The sequence below is a fragment of the Zerene cesonia genome, chromosome 5 (genome assembly GCF_012273895.1).
Source record: "Zerene cesonia ecotype Mississippi chromosome 5, Zerene_cesonia_1.1, whole genome shotgun sequence".
Taxonomy (NCBI): Eukaryota; Metazoa; Arthropoda; class Insecta; order Lepidoptera; family Pieridae; genus Zerene; species Zerene cesonia.
Window position 1 is genome coordinate 1,346,030 of NC_052106.1, and position 19,452 is coordinate 1,365,481.

At 34.2% G+C, this 19,452-nt stretch overlaps 1 protein-coding gene and 1 non-coding gene across 2 annotated transcripts; one reads left to right on the forward strand and one right to left on the reverse strand.

Annotated features, from left to right (window-relative positions):
- Nucleotides 1-4,142: 4,142 nt before the first annotated feature.
- LOC119840000 (zinc finger-containing ubiquitin peptidase 1-like) lies at nucleotides 4,143-15,055 on the reverse strand. Its single transcript, XM_038366484.1, has 16 exons — nucleotides 14,902-15,055; nucleotides 13,360-13,600; nucleotides 11,753-12,093; nucleotides 11,558-11,622; nucleotides 11,363-11,473; nucleotides 10,768-11,082; nucleotides 10,391-10,498; nucleotides 9,237-9,353; nucleotides 8,894-9,065; nucleotides 8,589-8,712; nucleotides 8,128-8,281; nucleotides 7,622-7,713; nucleotides 6,600-6,730; nucleotides 6,100-6,188; nucleotides 5,226-5,387; nucleotides 4,143-4,430 (listed from the first exon to the last, which is right to left on the reverse strand). The coding sequence occupies exons 2-16, from the start codon at nucleotides 13,590-13,592 to the stop codon at nucleotides 4,395-4,397; spliced, it is 2,250 nt and encodes a 749-aa protein (XP_038222412.1). The 5' UTR covers nucleotides 13,593-13,600; nucleotides 14,902-15,055; the 3' UTR covers nucleotides 4,143-4,394.
- Nucleotides 15,056-16,516: 1,461 nt separating this feature from the next.
- Nucleotides 16,517-16,587, forward strand: Trnag-ccc. The gene has a single exon. It is a non-coding gene; the product is annotated as a tRNA-Gly (tRNA).
- The last annotated feature ends 2,865 nt before the right edge of the window (nucleotides 16,588-19,452 follow it).

Consider the following 19,452-nt stretch of genomic DNA (forward strand, 5'->3'; position numbering starts at 1 on the left):
TCATTCTAACGCATGTAACGTTAAGACTTGTTGAATGTCTCCAATGACTATGTAATTTGTGAACCAATTTTTTTTTTTCAATAAAGTTTTCAAAAAACAAGTTTGTTTTATTTCGTGTATATCCATTTTGTTTTAAGTTTTTGTTGCACATAGGCAGGATTTGACTTTGAATGTATAAGTGAAATTACCGAGACGAATTTGAAAAACAAAAATTATTAAAATATACACATAAACAAAATTAGGTCTTTTAAGACTGATTATTTTTGTTATTTTCCATTATTGCTAATCTCATAACTTGTTAATGTAGCAGATGATGCATTTACCCTATAGTAGCGCACTTCTCATATAGTGTTACAGTCGTGTACGAATCTCGGCCATTTCACTCGCATCAAGTTTTGATGTAACAATAAGTAGGTAGATAGCTAAGTTTACGTATGATGTTGATACAAAATTTCTTCAAATCGATTTAGTAGTTGTGGCGGGAAAGCGTCAGAGACTTACTTAATTACTTATTAAAATATTGACAATATAACAGATACTGGATAAAAAATAAAACAACTCACAGTAACTTAGAATATTTTATTGAAGAAACAGTTTAGCACAGCCTAGCTGTTCCTACGAAGCTAGCCTAGCTCAGGCGAGTGACCGCCTCGCTTACACACTCGGTGAGTGGGCTCGAACAATGTACGGTAACGCTGAAACTATCACAGGAGTACTATTATTAAGTCTGTGAATAAAGCCTTAAATACTTTGAGGCTGCATTTTGATATGAAGCGAACGCTTGAAGGGATTTCAAAATTTACAATTTTCTTTTTACAGTTAACTATATATAAATAGTAATGAAATAACAATTTTACCATAACACCTTAATTGCAATTTTTTTAACTTACGATTCGATATTCCTCTTTTCTTAAAGTTTAGATCTTTTTATTCTTTAAAACTTTGATACACGAGACAAAAAACAAGTTATTTATTTTAAAATCACGATCTAAACACGCCCATGTCAAAATGCGAGCCGGCGAGCGAAACCTGGAATAATTATCACATGAATGAGTGCATATAACTAACATTTCCATATCCCAATGCTATGCATTCGTTACCTAACTACGCGTGAACTTAACTGTTATCCGGATATCAAGCACCAATTATCGCTTATTGTATTTTTAATTATGTATGAAAAATATATCTGAGTTTTAGCTGTAATTTTATGCTTGGAACTATAAAACGGGCTTTCAGTTTGAAATTGGATCTTTTTTAACATTGCTAAACTTGATTCTTATTAAATTTTTGTCAAATTAAGTATTTTATTAACACAAGGGCGTAGTTCGTACAAAAACCCCGTTTTATCGTTGACTATACGATAATTGATTACTTGAGTTTGCAGAAAATATAATTAAAGATAACAATTTTTACTTCCAGCCCATCATAAGTGTAGTCATAATAAAAAAAACATATTCATCATTCATCCTTCACAGTTCAATACTTTAATGCAATGTTTTGACAAAATACAACAAAAAATTAAGATTTTTTTTTTATATGTTCCGCAAACTCGTGCCTATAGCCTATCTTGCAAGAAAGTGGTTACTCACGCCCGCCCGGATGCCAATCATAGTCTAGAAATAATTTAAACATTTTACAATTAAACAATTTGGTCAATTCGCTAAAATTACGCAACAATAACACCGTGGAGTGATGACAGACTTTTTTTTTAGAATTATTTTTTACTTTGTACTAAAATGAAAAAAGAAACATGTAATAAATTAAGTTAAATTCATATCGAAAACGGCTTATGGAAAACGATAAATATGCAATTTTCACAAAGAAAAAAATCACCTTTTTACAACACTCCACGTTAACAGGCGAAATCGAAACAGTTTTTAAACTATTCCACTTCACCTAACACTAAACGAAATTATACAATTTACACATAATTGACGATACTCATGCTGATACACCAAGCGACGAGCAATTTTATCAATTAAACTTTTTACATAACTTTAGCGTATATAACAAATAATTTGATGCAGGAAATAGTTTCACCTCAATGCAATTGGTCAAAAAAAATTGATCAATTTTAAACGTTGCTAGAAAGAGACAGGTACAGACCGACAATACAAGATATCTCGATCTCTTTCTAATCAAGTGCTAAAATGCTGACATACAATGCTGGTTAGTGTCATTGTTTTATTATCTTTCTCATATATTAGATACTTTAAATATATTAGCGCGGCTAGATTCTGACGGAAGTGGTAATAACTCAGTGCATCAATAACTACTAGACAAAAATAAGGTGCGATACGTGTGGAAAGCGCAATGAGAGATTTCTTCACAAAAGTACCTACATATATTTAATGTTATATATAAAAGCAAGAAAGCATTTTTAATTCAATAATTTTCCCATTGATAATCGACACTAAACGAGATTTGCCATTAAAAAAATCTAATCGTTAGTTCAATCTGTTCAGAATGAATTATTTTTTAAGTTCCATTAAATAAATACATAAATTTGTGAAGAAACAGTCCGTCGCGCGCCTCTTAAAGCGAGCTTAACAATAAATATATAGGCACCATTTTCTTGATCCGCCTCAACCGTATCCGTGGACATTGCGGGTAAAACTAAATTAGGATGATAAAAAACTATTTTGCCTTTTCTTAAATTGAGTCGACAAAAAAATAGTTGTATTTCATTCGCTATTAAAGTAAAGAAAAGCTTTAGGTAAAATAAGCTAGTAATGTAACGAAAAGCTTCAGATAAAATAAGATAAACTATGCCTGAAACTGGTCGAGTTTCTTACAACGCTTTTTTGGAAATAAACTAAAAAACAAACTCAAAAATATCTAGATCTACCCGCAAGCCCTTCCCCCGCAGAACTCCCTTCCAATTCCTTTAGGAACTATGTGCAAACAATGGAAAGAGTGACGAAGCTGTGCCTTAACCTAAACTTACCTACCTACGTCTATTCAAGGCAATGTCATGAAGCATAGTTTTAACTTGTACGTACTAATTAATTTATTACTAATTTCAACGCAACTTTGAGAACCGCTGCCTTCAAACTCGGTGACGTTCAAAGTTTAATCAAAATACCATTCGAAATAATTTGAGCCATTTGTAGGGTAAATTAAAAATAAAATTGCAAAGGTTCTCAAAGTTAAGTCATTAAATATTATAATTACAATAAAATAATTACGGTAAATCGAATGTTTGATCGTTGTGATAAATACTTCTTATGGAATTGACTAAAAACTTAATTGACAAACGATACGAGGTAGAACACAGGTTAGAAAATGAATAAATTAACATTAATATTACGAGATGTATTTAAATTACAAATAAGATATAATATTAATAATAATTTTTGGGTGTGGGCGTCGAGCACGCTTCGGCACGAATTGGGCCAGCTCGCAGCGGGGAAGTACCACACCCCCACAGAAGACCGGCATGAAATAGTAGCATGCTGTTGTGTTTCGTTTAATTTTGGAGGCTGAAGGCCTATATACTTTTCCGCATTCCTTAAACAATCTATCCTTTTTTATCCTATACCCCTCAAAAGAAGGCAACGACATGTACACGGGTACTGGCTTCGTTCGCTTACCACCAAGCGAGTTTCCCCTATTACATAAAAAATTACCTTTATCTTTTTTATCGGAATAAAATTGGTTTCTCATATTTTTATAATGCTGGCTTGGTAGATAAGTATCATAAATATACTGCTGTTTCAATATCCGAATTACTTTTCAACCATGTATTAGTCTCAGTTGTCGATGAAAAAAAAATCTAAATAAAGTGTAGTCTATGATCACAGATAACATAACTTTTTACTGGTATAAGGATTTTTAAAATCGCTTCAGAAGATCCAGATGCAACGTCGCAAACTTTAACTCTTTATTATTTTAATACAAATTAAGTATATCTTATTTGTAATTTAAACACTTTACTGAAATTAATATCACATAATCAGGTCCTTAAGTAGCTAAAATATACATAAGTTACAATCACTAAGTATATACACATACAATACATAACGTTGAAATATTGTTAAAATACAAAATCCATATGGTATATTTAAATAAATATTTTCAACAAACATACACTCATCTAAAACAATTTAACATAAAATTTTAAGTGAAATAAAATAAAATTAATATTAAATAACAATTTCTGTATAACAATTTCAATATATATTAAAAATACATGCACCATTATTATCCAATTTAAAAACAGTTAGTTCCTTTGCAAGGAAATAAATACCAGCATAATTTCAGTATTGACAGAACACAATAAAAACAATTGTAACTCATGTATACATAAATAAATAAATATAGTACATTATGCGTGTATGCGAAGGTCTACACTACACTGGTACACCTGTAGACGGGCGCTTGTAGAACTATCTTTATGGGATGCGGATCGACTGGAGCACTTTGCTGGCCTGAAAATGATATTAAAATAAATTTAATTTTTAGTTTTATATCATTGAAATGCTTTGAAATTTAAATGAGAAATTTTGAAAGAATAAAAACAAAACTTTTTTTTACAAACGTTACTTTTTAAAACACTTAGGCACATAAAACCGAAAGAGTAGAAGAAATTCGGTTACTGTGGTGGGATCACGGATGGCCGAGAGGCGTTGCTACGGTTTGGCAAAAAACGCGGGTTCGTATCCCGCCTGATGATCAAATTTTTTCTATTCTTATGTTAAAATAGTTTTAATGAAAATCCATTTTTTTATTTTTATTTCGAGATTTAAATATTAACTCAAACTGGCGAGATTTAAATTTTAACTCGAACTGGCTACCATCGAGGCGGTCGCGGACAAATATTGACCAGCACTCGTGGTGTATTCACAAACGGGTTGGTATAGGGAAAGCGCCACAATGATAAAGCGTTTTTACTCCAGGGGGTCAGTATCAGTTCGTCATAATGTGTAAAACGGCCGATTAGTTAGGGTTTAGTCGTAACCCCGGGGATATCTAGGCAGCTGAAATCAAATCTACACGTAGCGTTTGTTTGACCTGGCTAGGTGTAGCATATATGTATGTACTAGCGGTCCGTCCCGGATTCGAACGTGGTACATATATAGCCTATGGCCTTTCTCAATAAATGCGTCTATCACTGTCTGACACTGAAAGAATTTTTCAAATCGGACCAGTAGCTCCTGAGATTAGTGCGTTGAAACAAACAAACTCATGAGCTTTATAATATTAGTATAGATGTGCAGGCGCACCTCGTACTCCCGGTCGGATTGCATGAGGCCGGTGACGCACAGCAGCTGGTACTGGCGCGCGCGCAGCGCCGCCGCGCCGCGCCGCAGCAGCCGCAGCGCGCCGCCCGCCGCCGCGCCGCCCGCACCCCCCGCGCCGCCCGCCGCGCACGTCACCGCGCGCACCTGTCGAGGTGAGAGGTAATAGATAAAAACACACATCCAAAGGTTCATCATCATCATCATCATCATCTCATTATCAACATCATCATCATCAGACAATGTATATACCGAAGCCTCCCTGCAGTGGGACATGAGCCTCAACACGAATCAATATGATCATGACCATCGTCATCATCATCGTAAACCCATATATACACACCTTCCCTGCAGTGGGACAAGTCTCTTGAGATTTCAAGGTATAATCCACTACACTGGCTAAATGCGGGATGGCCTATATCACGTGTTGTCGAACTTTTCATTCTTCGACATACCAGATTCTTCATGATGTTTTCACCATTTCGAACAGTGATTTTTAAGACCGAGTTTGACGAACAACAACGATCATTGGCTCTATAAAGTATCTAGGGTGATTTCAATTTATAACCACATTAGCCACATGTCCTGGTTTCATTCCGTAAGTGTAAGTACTGATGCTGTAACACTATGTTAATGTAAGAATTTGGAACGGAATAGTGCTTCCAAAGATGGCCTCTCAAAAAAAAGTACAACCAAAAATTTATATTTACCTTTCTAAATTAAATCCTCAGACCTCAAATAGAAATGGATTATACAATGTATACCTAAATTTTTCGCTTCCTTATATTTGCTTAATATTTAGCAAAAGTCCCTACCTATTACCCTAAGTATTAGTATTATTAATGAAAAACATATGCACCTGGGCTGGTGAATGTGACGGGTCCAACACAAGCAGCGTCGCCTTGCCGTCCTTGTGCTTCTCGTAGCCGATGATTGTGCGTGAGTGACCTATAATAATAATAATTACAAAGTTTTAATAATTTGAACACATTGCGTACGTGTTTTCTTATACCTATAATATATATATATATATATATATATATATTGTCCTATAAATTACTGGAGTTACGAATGTTATAATTACACTGTCAAAAATTAAAATAAATTTGTTTAAAAAATATAAAACACGCTTACAGTCCATATATAAGGAAATTCTTTAATTCTGGTCATCCCAATCAGGATAATAAAATAAACTCATGAAATTATTATAACTGTACGAAGTTAGTAACAAAATCTGTTATTTTAACGTGGGTCAAAATCGATCGGTCGAAAATCGCATCACATAGATAGACATAGCACTGACTCAGGAGCCTTCACGAGACACCTGAGCTCCATGCCACCGGGACCCTGCAGGCATACCCTGGTGCTGCAGGTAGAGCGGCGGCTTGAAGGCCTGCGGCTCGTCGTGGAAGTACTTGTGCACCCACTCGAACAGCGCCGGGTGGGAGCCGTCGGCCGACGTCGGCTTGTGGAAGTCGATTAGAGAACACCTGGAACGTTATTTATATTGTTCTTTTATTTCACTTATTTTCATTGTATAACTTATTTTTAAGCAACTTATATACATGTATGTATCCTTTTTGGTGACATGAAATTTTATTATTTTGACGTGACAACGTCTTAAATTAGGTTGCGGCTCGGAGTCACTCATGAAAAAGTGTAACGCCCGGTAACGTTACGATGAGTCACCGAACTATGATCGGTCCGCCGCGCGCGCAGCACTAGAGAATTAGGCGCATTGAATCGGCGCGTGCTTGTGTCTCTGTCTCTGTCTTTTTAGTAAACAAAATATATTTTCTATAGTTAAAATTTGTGCAACTCTTATTTTCATTCAATTCCTTGTTCCTATTGTGCAATTTAATAATATTCATATCAATAAATATTCTACCGAGAAAAAGACGTTGTCACGTAAAATCTTCGCTCGTAAAACCGACTTTACAGGCATTTTTTTTTTTTACCACTTAAATTATCGTCTATTTTACATCAGATAGACGTGTAGTGAAATGCTTGGTCAAATATATAACGCACAAGGATTACAATAATAATTAGATACTCAATCATCATAGACGAGGGCACAGATGTCCTCACCATTAGTCCAACTTGGAGTTTTGGTGTTTAGTAAATGTGACTTAAGTTCATGGGAATAAGACTGAATTTATTTTGATGCAGGTAGTTTAAAATGTATTACTTTTAGTAAATTTTGGGATTACACCTTAATAATATACAGCAAAGCAGCTTGATTTTGCTGAAATGTTTCTTTGGACTAAAAAGTTTACAAGCACATTAGAGGACAGTTTTAAGTTAGTTTTTGTGTAGAATTATGTATCTAGTTGGTTATAAAAAATCTAAGATTATTTCTTTCAAGTAAAAAATGTGCTTACTTTATCCTGAGCGATGACAATACGGTAACCACTTCACACGCACCAATCCACTTTCTTGTATTGTGCAGTTTGCAGCCTAGTTGCTCTGAGCCCTGTAATAAATTATTTGTCATTAGGACCTGTAATAAAGTTAAACTTACTTAGCTATATTAATTACTATATAGATGTAGACTATTAAATAATCGTCTGTTTCCAGAAACATCACTTTAATAACTGGTAAGGTTATTTAAATAATCCAATAATGGAGCCAAACAGTGCATTGTAGTCCCTATTTGTGTAGTGTGTATATATATATGGATATGTACCCTCAGGGCCCCACTTCTGCTCAGGTTGCTATCTGAGCCCAGAATCCCACGTCAACCCATATTGCCACCTGTAGCCAGAGCCCCATACCTGGATTAGACACCCTTGACCCCACTACCATGTTCTGTCTACCAAGTTTGTCCAGGGTCGCACGTCTGTCCAAGTCACCAGGTACATGTGTCCCGCCTGCGCGGGCAGCGCACCTGCGTGTCGAAGCCCCTGGCCCAGGCGCGCTCGACGAGGCGCTGCAGCGCGGGGATGGAGGGCACGCCGTCGCCGTCGCGCTCCCACGCGCCGCCCAGCCGCGCGCTGTACGCCGGGTGCCGCACCAGCGACGACAGCACCATCTGCATGTTCCTGCGTACGTACATAACATACATAACAATAAGCGAACTGATCCCGTCCGATGTAAAAACAGGGGGTTATATAAGTTTAATATCTCTGTCTGTGGCATTGTAGCTCTTAAACTGATGAAGCTATTTTTATCTGATGTAAATGTTCACATAATTCAACAATTCAAATAGGCCAATTAATAAGAAACCCTATATATGATATATTAGTAAGTAGTCAAATATGATATCCAACAACATTATAAATTCATTAAAAAATGTGATTTATTTTTAAATATAAACTTTTCTATTTATTACAAATTAAAATTTCTCACCTATATCCACAACCCCAACCTCTGTCCCCATATGTACTGGCATAGTGGTCCACTGCACTACACAAATAGGTCTTGACTATGCTTGGATTTTGAGCATTTAGTTGCACTATCCTTTCTAAAATACCTGTTGATTTTCATAGAGTGAGTCAAAACTTAACCGTGATATCCTGAGGGTCCTAGGTGGAATGTATAAAATTTAGCTGTAATGAATCAAAACTTTCATTGCAAGTAGAGTATTTTTAATTTAAACTAAATTGCAAAATGTCATCAAAGGTCATTAAACCTGTATATTAACATGTCCATACCACTAGTTTTGGAACACCCTGTATCGAGACCCGAAGCAGAAGCGCGGCGGAGCCCCACGCTGCGCTCATAGTAGCCTGCGACAGACAGGGCCCCACTGTAAACTGCTCTCTTCAGGCTACTGGCTGCTCTACTGCTATATCCTTCTTCATCTTCCTCCATACCATATTGAGCCTAAAATAAGTAAATTATTTTAAATTAGTAAATATGCTTAAATACTCAGTGCTAAAATCAACTTAATCCCATAGTCTAATGGCAAAAGTCACTCAATCAGAAATACAAAGATAAGACTTGATATTCTTTATGAACTTTTATGCCTCATAATATTATAATAAATGAATTTACTCTGAGTAATTGAAATTCCTGTTCTTCTCTAGTTTTCTGTGCCTCTCTCTCAGCATCAGATAGCGTGGAGGCTCCGACATCTTCCCCTCTTTCAAAATGTTCTTCTATGTGTTGAATCTGAAAACATAATGTTCTATAAAATAACTATACTATATACTGTTTGTATTGTATACTAAAATAGTTGTAAAATAACCTGTTCATAAAGGAAAAAAAAAAGAATGACAATGTTACATTAAGACCATGTATTTATGTTAATTAGCTTTCTTCTATTACAAGTGTACTTTAAAAACTATTGATTTGTTAAATGTTCATTATATCAAATGGACTTAATGTTTTTGTTGTTTTTGAAACATATTACACATATGATATACCAATGCTTTTAGTCTTTCTAATCTGTTAGCCATTTTGTGTTTATATGTGATTGTTGCAAATTAAAACGCAGTGGTGGCTCAGGGGTGAGAACCTCGGACTTCAAAATCGACAAGCCGAGGTTCGAGACCGGGTCGAGCGTGCAGGAAATAAATTGATTTTTCAATTTATCTGCACATGTGGATAACATCACCACTGCTTAAAACGGTGAAGGAAAACATCGTGAGGAAACCGGCATGTCCAAGAATCAAAAGTTCGACGACATGCGACATCTGCCAACTCGCACTTGGCCCGCGTGGTGGATTATGGCCTGAACCCTCATAGGAGGCCTGTGTCCCAGCAGTGGGAACAAATATGGGCTGATGATGATGATGATGATGATGATGATGATGATGATGATGTGATTGTTGTATCATCTATTCTCATTTTAATAAAGAGTCAGGTTGAGTTTGTATTGATATACTTGAATATACAATGTACCCTATATCTATTATATACACTTGGCTATTTTCCAAGTCAAGATTCTGTAGTTGATTTTGGTCAGAAGATTAAAATTGCAGACAAGTTTGAAGTTGCAGTTAGATTATTAGCATAGCTTGCATTGCAACATTCCAGAAGCATAGCTGAGAGCGGTTTCACTGTAAGTTAATAATAATGTATGAAATGTATGAATTTTCATACATTTATTTTTACAGTAACTCACATATAAGTTTAATGTGAAACATATTAAAAAGGTGTGAAACAGGCCTTATATTAATAGAAATATAGAACTTAAAAATACTAACCAACTCATGTTGAGAGAGTGGGAGGGGCTGACAACAAATGGGACAGTTGCTCACAGGACTCTCTTCCATCATCACAACATCCTCACATGATGCATTGTCCACCTGGTCCTACAAATTTGTATGTCTTGCATTTAGGTCTTATTATTTTTATTTTTATTTATTAAATTATACTAAGTAATCCAATTGGAATATGCAAAGGTTAAAACTTTAAGTTCATTATTAATGAAGTCCGTTAATTAAGGGCCAATGTTTACGGCATTCTAGTTCTGTTTACATTAATATATGCAATTCACTGCAATACAGTTTTAAAGTGTGTATGCATATTTCAAAGCATGCATATAGCATTAATACATTAATAATAATAATAATATACTCACAGCTTTCTGGGGACTCAATATATCTCGATGTTCCACATTAACATGAACTTCTACCTCTGACCCATTTGCAAATTCTTTTTCACATATTGGACACTGGTATGTTGAGCTATGTGGCCCCGGCGACATAGCCATCGCACTCAAAGCCAAAGTTGGATTATCCAAGTTTATAGTAGGATTTAGTAGGCCCAAAGTCGCGTTATCGATATTAGAGTTTTCATTTCCCATAACCGACGGTGATGTTAAATCGAAGTGGGCACGGTTTATGTGTTCTTCCAATTTCCGCGGACATGTTGATGTAAAATCACATAAGAGGCACTGAAATTTTCAAAAAAATTATCAACTGAACTTTTGCACTTTTTTTCAAATTATATACTTGAACTTTGAAGATTTACCGCCAATAAATTTAGAAACAAAAAAATTATTTTGACGTTGACATCCTTCTCTTCTAGTCTTAAACCACAGAATAATGATGAATTTCACTGTCCACAGAATATATATGAATAATTTATTATTTTATTTTTCTAAATTAGAAATGTTTAGAAAGTATCAATTTCAATTGCAGTTTCATTGCATCATAGTAAATAAATTTACTAACTTGAACAGTTGGACTAGGAGTTGGTGCTAATTTCTTTGGTGTATTCGATTTTAATTTTAAAGCTAATTGCGATCGTAAAGGTGACCCTTGTCCTGCGCTCGCCATAGATAGCTAAAACAAAAAACACGAAGGCGATTTAATTTCTAATTCGTTTTAAACTACATTCACTTAATTTTGGGTGTATATTTTTCCTACCTTGCTATTTTTCGGCGACCCATCGTAGTTATTCATATTATTGTGGGTAGGGCTCGAATGTAGGCCTAGAAATATTAAAGTAGCTTTTGTAACAGAGATAAATTCCTAGTGTATAGCAACAAAAATAATAAAAGTACTGTGTGTGTCCTTATGTTATATCGCACAGATTAACTTGATAACCGTTCAATTACTTACTTTCTTTTTCGTGTCCATTCAATAATTCATTTTCGACCGAATTTTCCTTACTCCGAGTTTTCTTTCCCGTCACGCCATTACTAATATTGATATTTTTTATACCATTAGCTAGATTAATGTTTTTGGGTGACCGTGAGAACCGTTCTTCGTCCTTTTCACTCCTATGATTACAATTTGAGTTTTCCTTTTCTTGATAACCATTATGATAGTAATTATTTTTTGAAATTGCACCATTATGAAACGAAGTTGAGACTTCTACAGGGCTGTGCCATCCGTTTATAGACCCTGGTGTGTTATAGCTACAGCTATCTGTAGTGGTCATTTTTGAATCTTCGTCATAGCTAAAATAATGGAGCCATATAATTTATGTCGAATAGACAAACATCTACGAAGCAATAAACATGGGGGCTTTACCGTAGATCTTTATGGCTATGGATAATTACTTAACGGTTTGTGATTGTATTGTCGCAAAAGAATTTATTGTTTAACAATGTAACGAAGGCGTAGAGATTCAAAACCATGGTTTAGTTATCAGAAAAAAAATTAACAAAAGGCATAGCTTTATGGGGGTTTATGAGGTTTTATTAATTAATACCTTTAATGTTAAAAGGTAGATAAGTACATAGTTACCTACATTCGAAAGATTGTTAGGCTAGCTATAACGACGTATGCAGGTTCCTTATTTTACTTGTAAATATGCAATTTATTCTCTGGCACAGATAATAAATTATTTACAGAAGACAAAATTGATAAAATCATTGTTATGAATAGTTATGATGTAAATAACTTATTTTCGAATAACTGAATGGTAAATGTAGGAATTGGAAAGATGATATTTTTTCTGGTAACGCTTACAAAGCTAGAATAAAATGTACATGTTTTACTTAAAGAATTATCTGTGCACTGCCTGATGGAAAGCGGCTTATAACGTATACGTACGTAATATGAGTTTAAAGCGTTTGTTGGGATTAAAATATTCCACAACTTTCTGTCATACTTTTATAATGTAATCTTTAATATAATTTCATCTAGTTAAGCCTAACCTAAGTACATGGTTAGAGTTGAACACGGTGTCTATTTATATAAAAAAAAAAAAATACAAAAAATTGTTAAATTACCATTTATTGTTACTAAAGTAAAAACCCGACACAAGGAATTATTTCTTTAATTTTTTCAAATTATATACTGATATTTACAGTATTAATTAAACGATCTAATACAAATTTGTTTATTAAACTTGGGTGAATTCAATTTTATTACTAATTTATACGGTACCATGTTTATACGCTTATTCTTAATTAGACATCAATAAACAATCTTAATAAAATTATATGCCTGTGAAAGTCCCATCGAATACGGGCGTGTCATTTCGAAGATCGACCGGAACAGTCAGAAAAACACAAAACAAAAAAAGCTTATCATTATTATTTTGTTATTTAAAAAATTAAAATGAAAAAAATATTTATTGACATAAAATAAGTAATTACATCTTTTATATGAACCACTGACTGCCTTAATTATTACTATTTTGAAATAATAAGCATTTCAATTAAATTAATTTACATACGTGATATGTTCAATTGAATTTCATACAAGCTACAACTTACCCCGGACTCTGGTCATCTATGAACGCCATTAACTCCCTCTCCGGCGTCAGATAATGGAGGTGGACCCTCTGCACGTGGCCCACAAGTTGCGGTTGTGGCACTGTGCAGTCGCAGAACGGGCAATCTGGCCTGCCAGCCACATGGGCTTCCAAGGTGTGGGACCTCATACCCTCGTCCGTCAACCCTTCTGCGCCACATAGCTCACAGGTGTATGGGAACGGGCTACTTGACATTGTACTTGCTATAGATAAAAAAATATATTTATGATCTGTATTGCATAACTAAAAAAAACAGCAAATAAATACATAAAACATAACAAGACTTATTTTAATTAGTCAGTCTAGTATGATCAATTAGTATTATCTGTGATCCAGTGAATATTTATAATCTAAAGAAGAATATGCTAACAACATAAATCTTACGATCGTAGAAATATTTTTTTTTTATTTATTGCTTAACTTACTGCTGCGACTCATGCTACAATTTTTATATAATTTTTTCTGACAATGTCTTTTCACTAAAATTATTGAGTTAAAAATATAATTCTATTTCACACTGTAACACGAAATTCATGCGTTTTGCTCCTCACAGACGAAACGTCTAGCACATAATGATATGTTTGGCAGACGAACTCTTGACCTAGAAACCTAGACGTTTCTCAACTACCTATTTAATTATTATCCTTCGTTATTTCGTATCCCTTTAGTATTATTTTCGGCCCATTTTATTTATAAAATAATATATATGGTCATCAATACGATAAATAATCCGTAAATGACCGCCTCCTTGGTACAGTGGTTAACGCGTGAGCGTAGAACCGAGGGGCCCTGGGTTCAATTCCCGGTGGGGACGCACATAACAAAAAAAAAAATGTCTCGGTCTGGCAGGACACAGAAGGCTGATCACCTACTTGTCCGTAAAGAAAATCGATCAGTGAAACAGATGTACATCATCTGCCCCATACCCCACTAGGGGACACGGGACTTCACTTAATACGATAAATAATGTAAAACATCTAAGACGATGGTTTTGTTGATTTACATTTATCTATGTTCTGATATTTTATGAGCAAAATAATTACGCAATAGGGCAGTTGGCCTGACAGTAAAATAATATAGGTTGTATACATTTATGTGTAATAAGATTTTATAAAACGTTAAACGGAATTTTTGTTTCGAACTAAACAGTTTAAATTTAATCAGAAACTACACATTGAATTTAAAAATATAACTTTTATGTGCTTACATAGGGATTACAAAAAATTAATTCTCAAGGCCATTCGTATTGTATAAAAAGTTTGCATAGGGACGATTTACAACATTGAATTGGGCTAAGTGTCAAATCGATAAAATTACCGCAGTTTTGTTTTCAAGGAAATAGAGACGGCATTTAAAATATAGACACGATTCGTTTATGCATGGTATATCTATTTACAAGTTAACCGTAATGAGACGTAGTTTTGAATGGAAAACTAACAAATTATTTACAATTTATTTCTAAACACCAAATATATCTCCAAATTTAAATCTCACATTTACTTACCTTTTATTGTCAAATTTGAGCGGGAAAGCCCAATGTCTTCAATTCACAACACTATCTAATTGGTTCCTTGCTACTATTAAAATTTATTTGTTCTGACATTTTCTAACATTAAATTAAATTTTTATTATTGTACTGACGACGGGTTGTGAACGAGCGCCATTCATGAAATTCAGGGACATTGAAAAAAAAGGAAGCCAAGTACGCATGCGGAAATCTACACAGCTGCCTCTAGCGTCAAAGAAGGGAAGTATCTAAAAACAAATATAATATTTTTTCCTATTCAGGAAATTGGGAAATTACTGTATACTTGAATAACGAAATATAATTATTTATAAATTTCAACATTCAAAAACAATGTTTTAATATGGAAACGTAAAATAAAAATTCAAATTAGTTTTACGCCATCTATTTACAGTGAGGGAAAGTGGGTTTAAGTAAATAATGGAAGGAGGTAGTAAATACCAAATGTTACATAGAAACTCCTGAAGATGGTAGTACCTAAAAGTGCATTTTCAACTTTTTGTATTAACATATTTTGTTTTATATTTTTATTCAATGTCTCGAAAGATAGTGGTTGACGATTGGCTAAGATTAAAATAGCAATAAACGCTCATAATTTATAGTATGTTTTTGGTGCACGTATTATTCAGAAATTTTAAAGACATTTTTTTTTCAGTTCTATTAGGTTAATAAGAAGATACATCCTTTCAGCAACTATACCCTTTTCAATGGACCTGTTAGATCCAGGGTATAATTTATTGTTCATCTATTAAATAACTCTATTTGGCTATTATTTTGTTATTCTGCATTCATAATACTTTATTTAAATAACAATTGCCTATTACGCATCATTTAACTAAAGAGCTATTTTATAGTGAACTGCGATTATTAGCTTATTTTAGTCGGTTAATTAATGTTTGGCCATAGCAAACGTTAATTAATACTTCATCGCAGTGTAATAAACATGAATAATTATTGAAGATAAATAATACATTGCGTCGCTTTCTCGTTAGCTCTGATAATTTACACGCAGTTTAATTTAAATGGAAACGTTTTATAATATAGCGCTTTTGTGTTTTTTTTTATTTTTTATTTTCTTTTAAACAAGATGGCTGGATTTATCGCATCGCCCATCTTAATCTATACTAATATTATAAAGCTGAAGAGTTTGTTTGGTTGAACGCGCTGGAACTACTGGTCCGGTTTGAAAAATTCTTTCAGTGTAAGATAGCCCATTTATTGAGTAAGGCTTTAGGTCATACAAAGATCAGGTACTACGTGGGTAAACCCGTGGTGCACAGCTAGTATTATAATATTTGCAAAATTGGCTAAATGTGGCCCACCGCTCTCGAGTTTTAGCGATGTAAAGGAACAGCGATTGATTTTCATGCTATATAGATGTGAAGACATAAATAAAAACATAAGATCTATTAGATAAGATAGAAATAAATAGGAATCATTAAAATTCGGTTTCCTTAAAAGTTATGAAGTAACAAACTCAAAAAATACATTTTCTTGTTTTGAAATCCGTTGAAAATAACGGTTATTAATTTAAAATTATAAAACGATGTCCTAGCAATTATTTTCAAACGACAATTTCGCAATCCTACAGCAAGCACTGCTGGTGTAGTGGTATCATGCAAGATTCCCATTCTTGCGACCCGGGTTCGATTCCCGGGCAGTGCATCATCTTTTTATTCCATCTAATTTGGTCAAATTTATTTTTAAAATTTTTTACACACAGAAATTATCTTCATTGTTTTTCTTTGATCTACCTTTATTTTTATTTTAACAATGTATGTAACGACTAATCCTTTTTTGCTTAAACTAAAATCCTTATTTTAGTTAACTAACCAATTTTAAATACAGTTAATAAAATTCTCAGACTTATAATTAATTATATTTTAGTTCTATTTTCTCCGACATTTTCACATCTCACCGTAAGTGTTATACAGTTATAACCCAGCGGCTTATTTCGTTCAAAAATGTGTTATATCTTTACCACATCCGCACAAACCTTTGTATTTAAGAGGATCCCGAGAGATCCCCTCTGAAGGTTCTTTCTTGAACAAGATCATTTCCTGAACGACCCAGATACTGTACTTCCTTTCAAGTCTCGTGTGATTAATTTATTTTCCTCTGAGCTTGTTTAAAAGATACGCTGCGCTCATGGTTTTGGTCATCTTATCTTAATTAAATAAATGCAAAGTAGACTGACTGAATATTCTATCAACATACAATTCAAAATACTGGTCCAATCCGACAAAAATATAGCATGCAGATAGTCAAATGTATGCATCCGCTAAGAGGGATTTATTGTGGGCAGCAGCTAGTAAAGCTATAAAGATGTGAATGCGATGAAAGAAAATATTTAATATTTTGTTACTAAGAATGGCACTAATGGTTACTAAAACCAGTATTTGTAAGTCATGATTGGATAGGAATGGTACGTGTATATAATTCGTCTGTCGCCATCTTTATGTATCATCATCATCATCATCATTATCAGCCCATACATGTTCCCACTGCTGGGACACAGGCCTCCTATGAGGGTTCAGGCCATAATCCACCACGCTGGCCAAGTGCGGGTTGGCAGATGTCGCATGTCGTCGAACTTTTGATTCTTGGACATGCCGGTTTCCTCACGATGTTTTCCTTCACCGTTTTAAGCAGTGGTGATGTTATCCACATTTGCAGATAAATTGAAAAATCGTATAAAAAGTAGTAATTATCCTCGTATTACAAAATCCTGCACCACATGGTATAGGATTTTGGGATGGTAATAGGCGGGATAGTTGGTATAATTTAAACCTAAATTTTAAATTGTATTATCTATAACATTTGTTGGAATCTTGTCTTATTAAACTTAATAAACTTAAACGTATTAATATTATGGCATGTATACCTTATCATACCATGTCACAGTATAAAATAACTTATGAAATTTCACACTACCATAGCCGCAAGAGATGCACCATGAAATGAAACGCCTTCATAACATGACAGGGTAATATTAAAATACGACCATGACAAATAGACGCGGGGAATGTGTGACGACATTTATCTTTTGAAATAAATCATGTAATATTTTGAGAAGTCTGATCACTTATGTTCTTGAATAAACTGATTAGAAATTTGATCTATAATGCGGTAACCTGATTACCATATAGGATACCAGTAGTATCTTGAGAGTACAAATTACATTATACGATCTCCTTCAATTCTTGTCCCTCTATTATATAAAGTATGTATGTATATTTATTTGAGTGTGACAGTCGAGCACTAATCAGCACGTAATGGACCAGCTCGCAGTGGGGAAAGTACCAGACTTCCAAAATCAACAGGAATAGTACAGTAGCATGTTAATGTATTTTGTTCAGTGAGTGGGGGAACTGAAGACTTGTATCCTTTTCCTCACCCTTCTCAGTCCATTCCCTTATTCCGTCGCCAACCCTTTCTAGCCCATCCAGCCATCTTGTTTTTTAAAGCAGCCAGGGTATTTACGGCTCTATCTATTTTCTTATTTATTTATAAAAATCACCTCTGCAAATGTTCATAGGCGGTGGTGATCGCTTATCCTTCTGGTAATCCACAGTTCCATAGAATCCAAGTTATTTGTCCGTATGTATTAATCATTACGTATTATTATTTTATTTAGTATATGTATTATTCATAATTGCAGAACAATAACTATCGATTATTTTTTTTTTTTAATTCTCCGAAGCCGCGCTTTATATTTTGAAAGATCCTGATGCCATTAGTTAGACAAATCTTGTAATATATTGCCCACTGCTGAACAGGGCTTGGTACTGCAAGAATTTAAGTATACAGTGTAAAAATTGTTTCCTGCGTTTTCATCAACTAGCACTTTGTATTAATGCAGGTTTTGAATGTATGCTTGGGGCAGAATAGTAAAGTGAAAAAAGTAAATTACATCTAATCTTGTTCGCAGCTTGGAAGCCATTTTAATGAGGCAAAATTGAGGTCTCATGAATTTTCATTGCGTCCTGGGCGGAATATTCAAACGCGGAGTCGTTATAACTAACCCCATAAGTAAAAAACTATGTCAAGCGAACTTTGAAATAAATATTTGTTTATCAATGTCCAGACAAAAGTTTATTGTATTTTTTTTAATAATTGCATCTTAGTGGAATGTGTCACGTGACATTAATTTAAAGTATTATTAAAATAAGTCTAATAGTTTAGTCAAAGCTAAATTTAATTTAATAGGTAGTAGTTGTGTTTGACCAGTTCAAATTTTGCTAATCAAAATGCGGAGAATATAGTACCATAACGACATGAGCAAGCCATTGAAGACTGTAAATGTTGATGAAGCTATGGGCACGGTAATTTGAGAAAAAAGTGGCATGGCCGCACCTATATCCTTTTCTCGAAGCAATTCAGGTAATTTTCTCTATTTTCATGGAAATTTCTGATTATGTTGTCACTTTCCCTAACCTCAATAAAATGCTTTAAATAATCGTACAAACCAATCTGGACTGATCAACACAACGCTGTAAGATCTCAAGTTTGATTTCAAGAGTAAAAGGC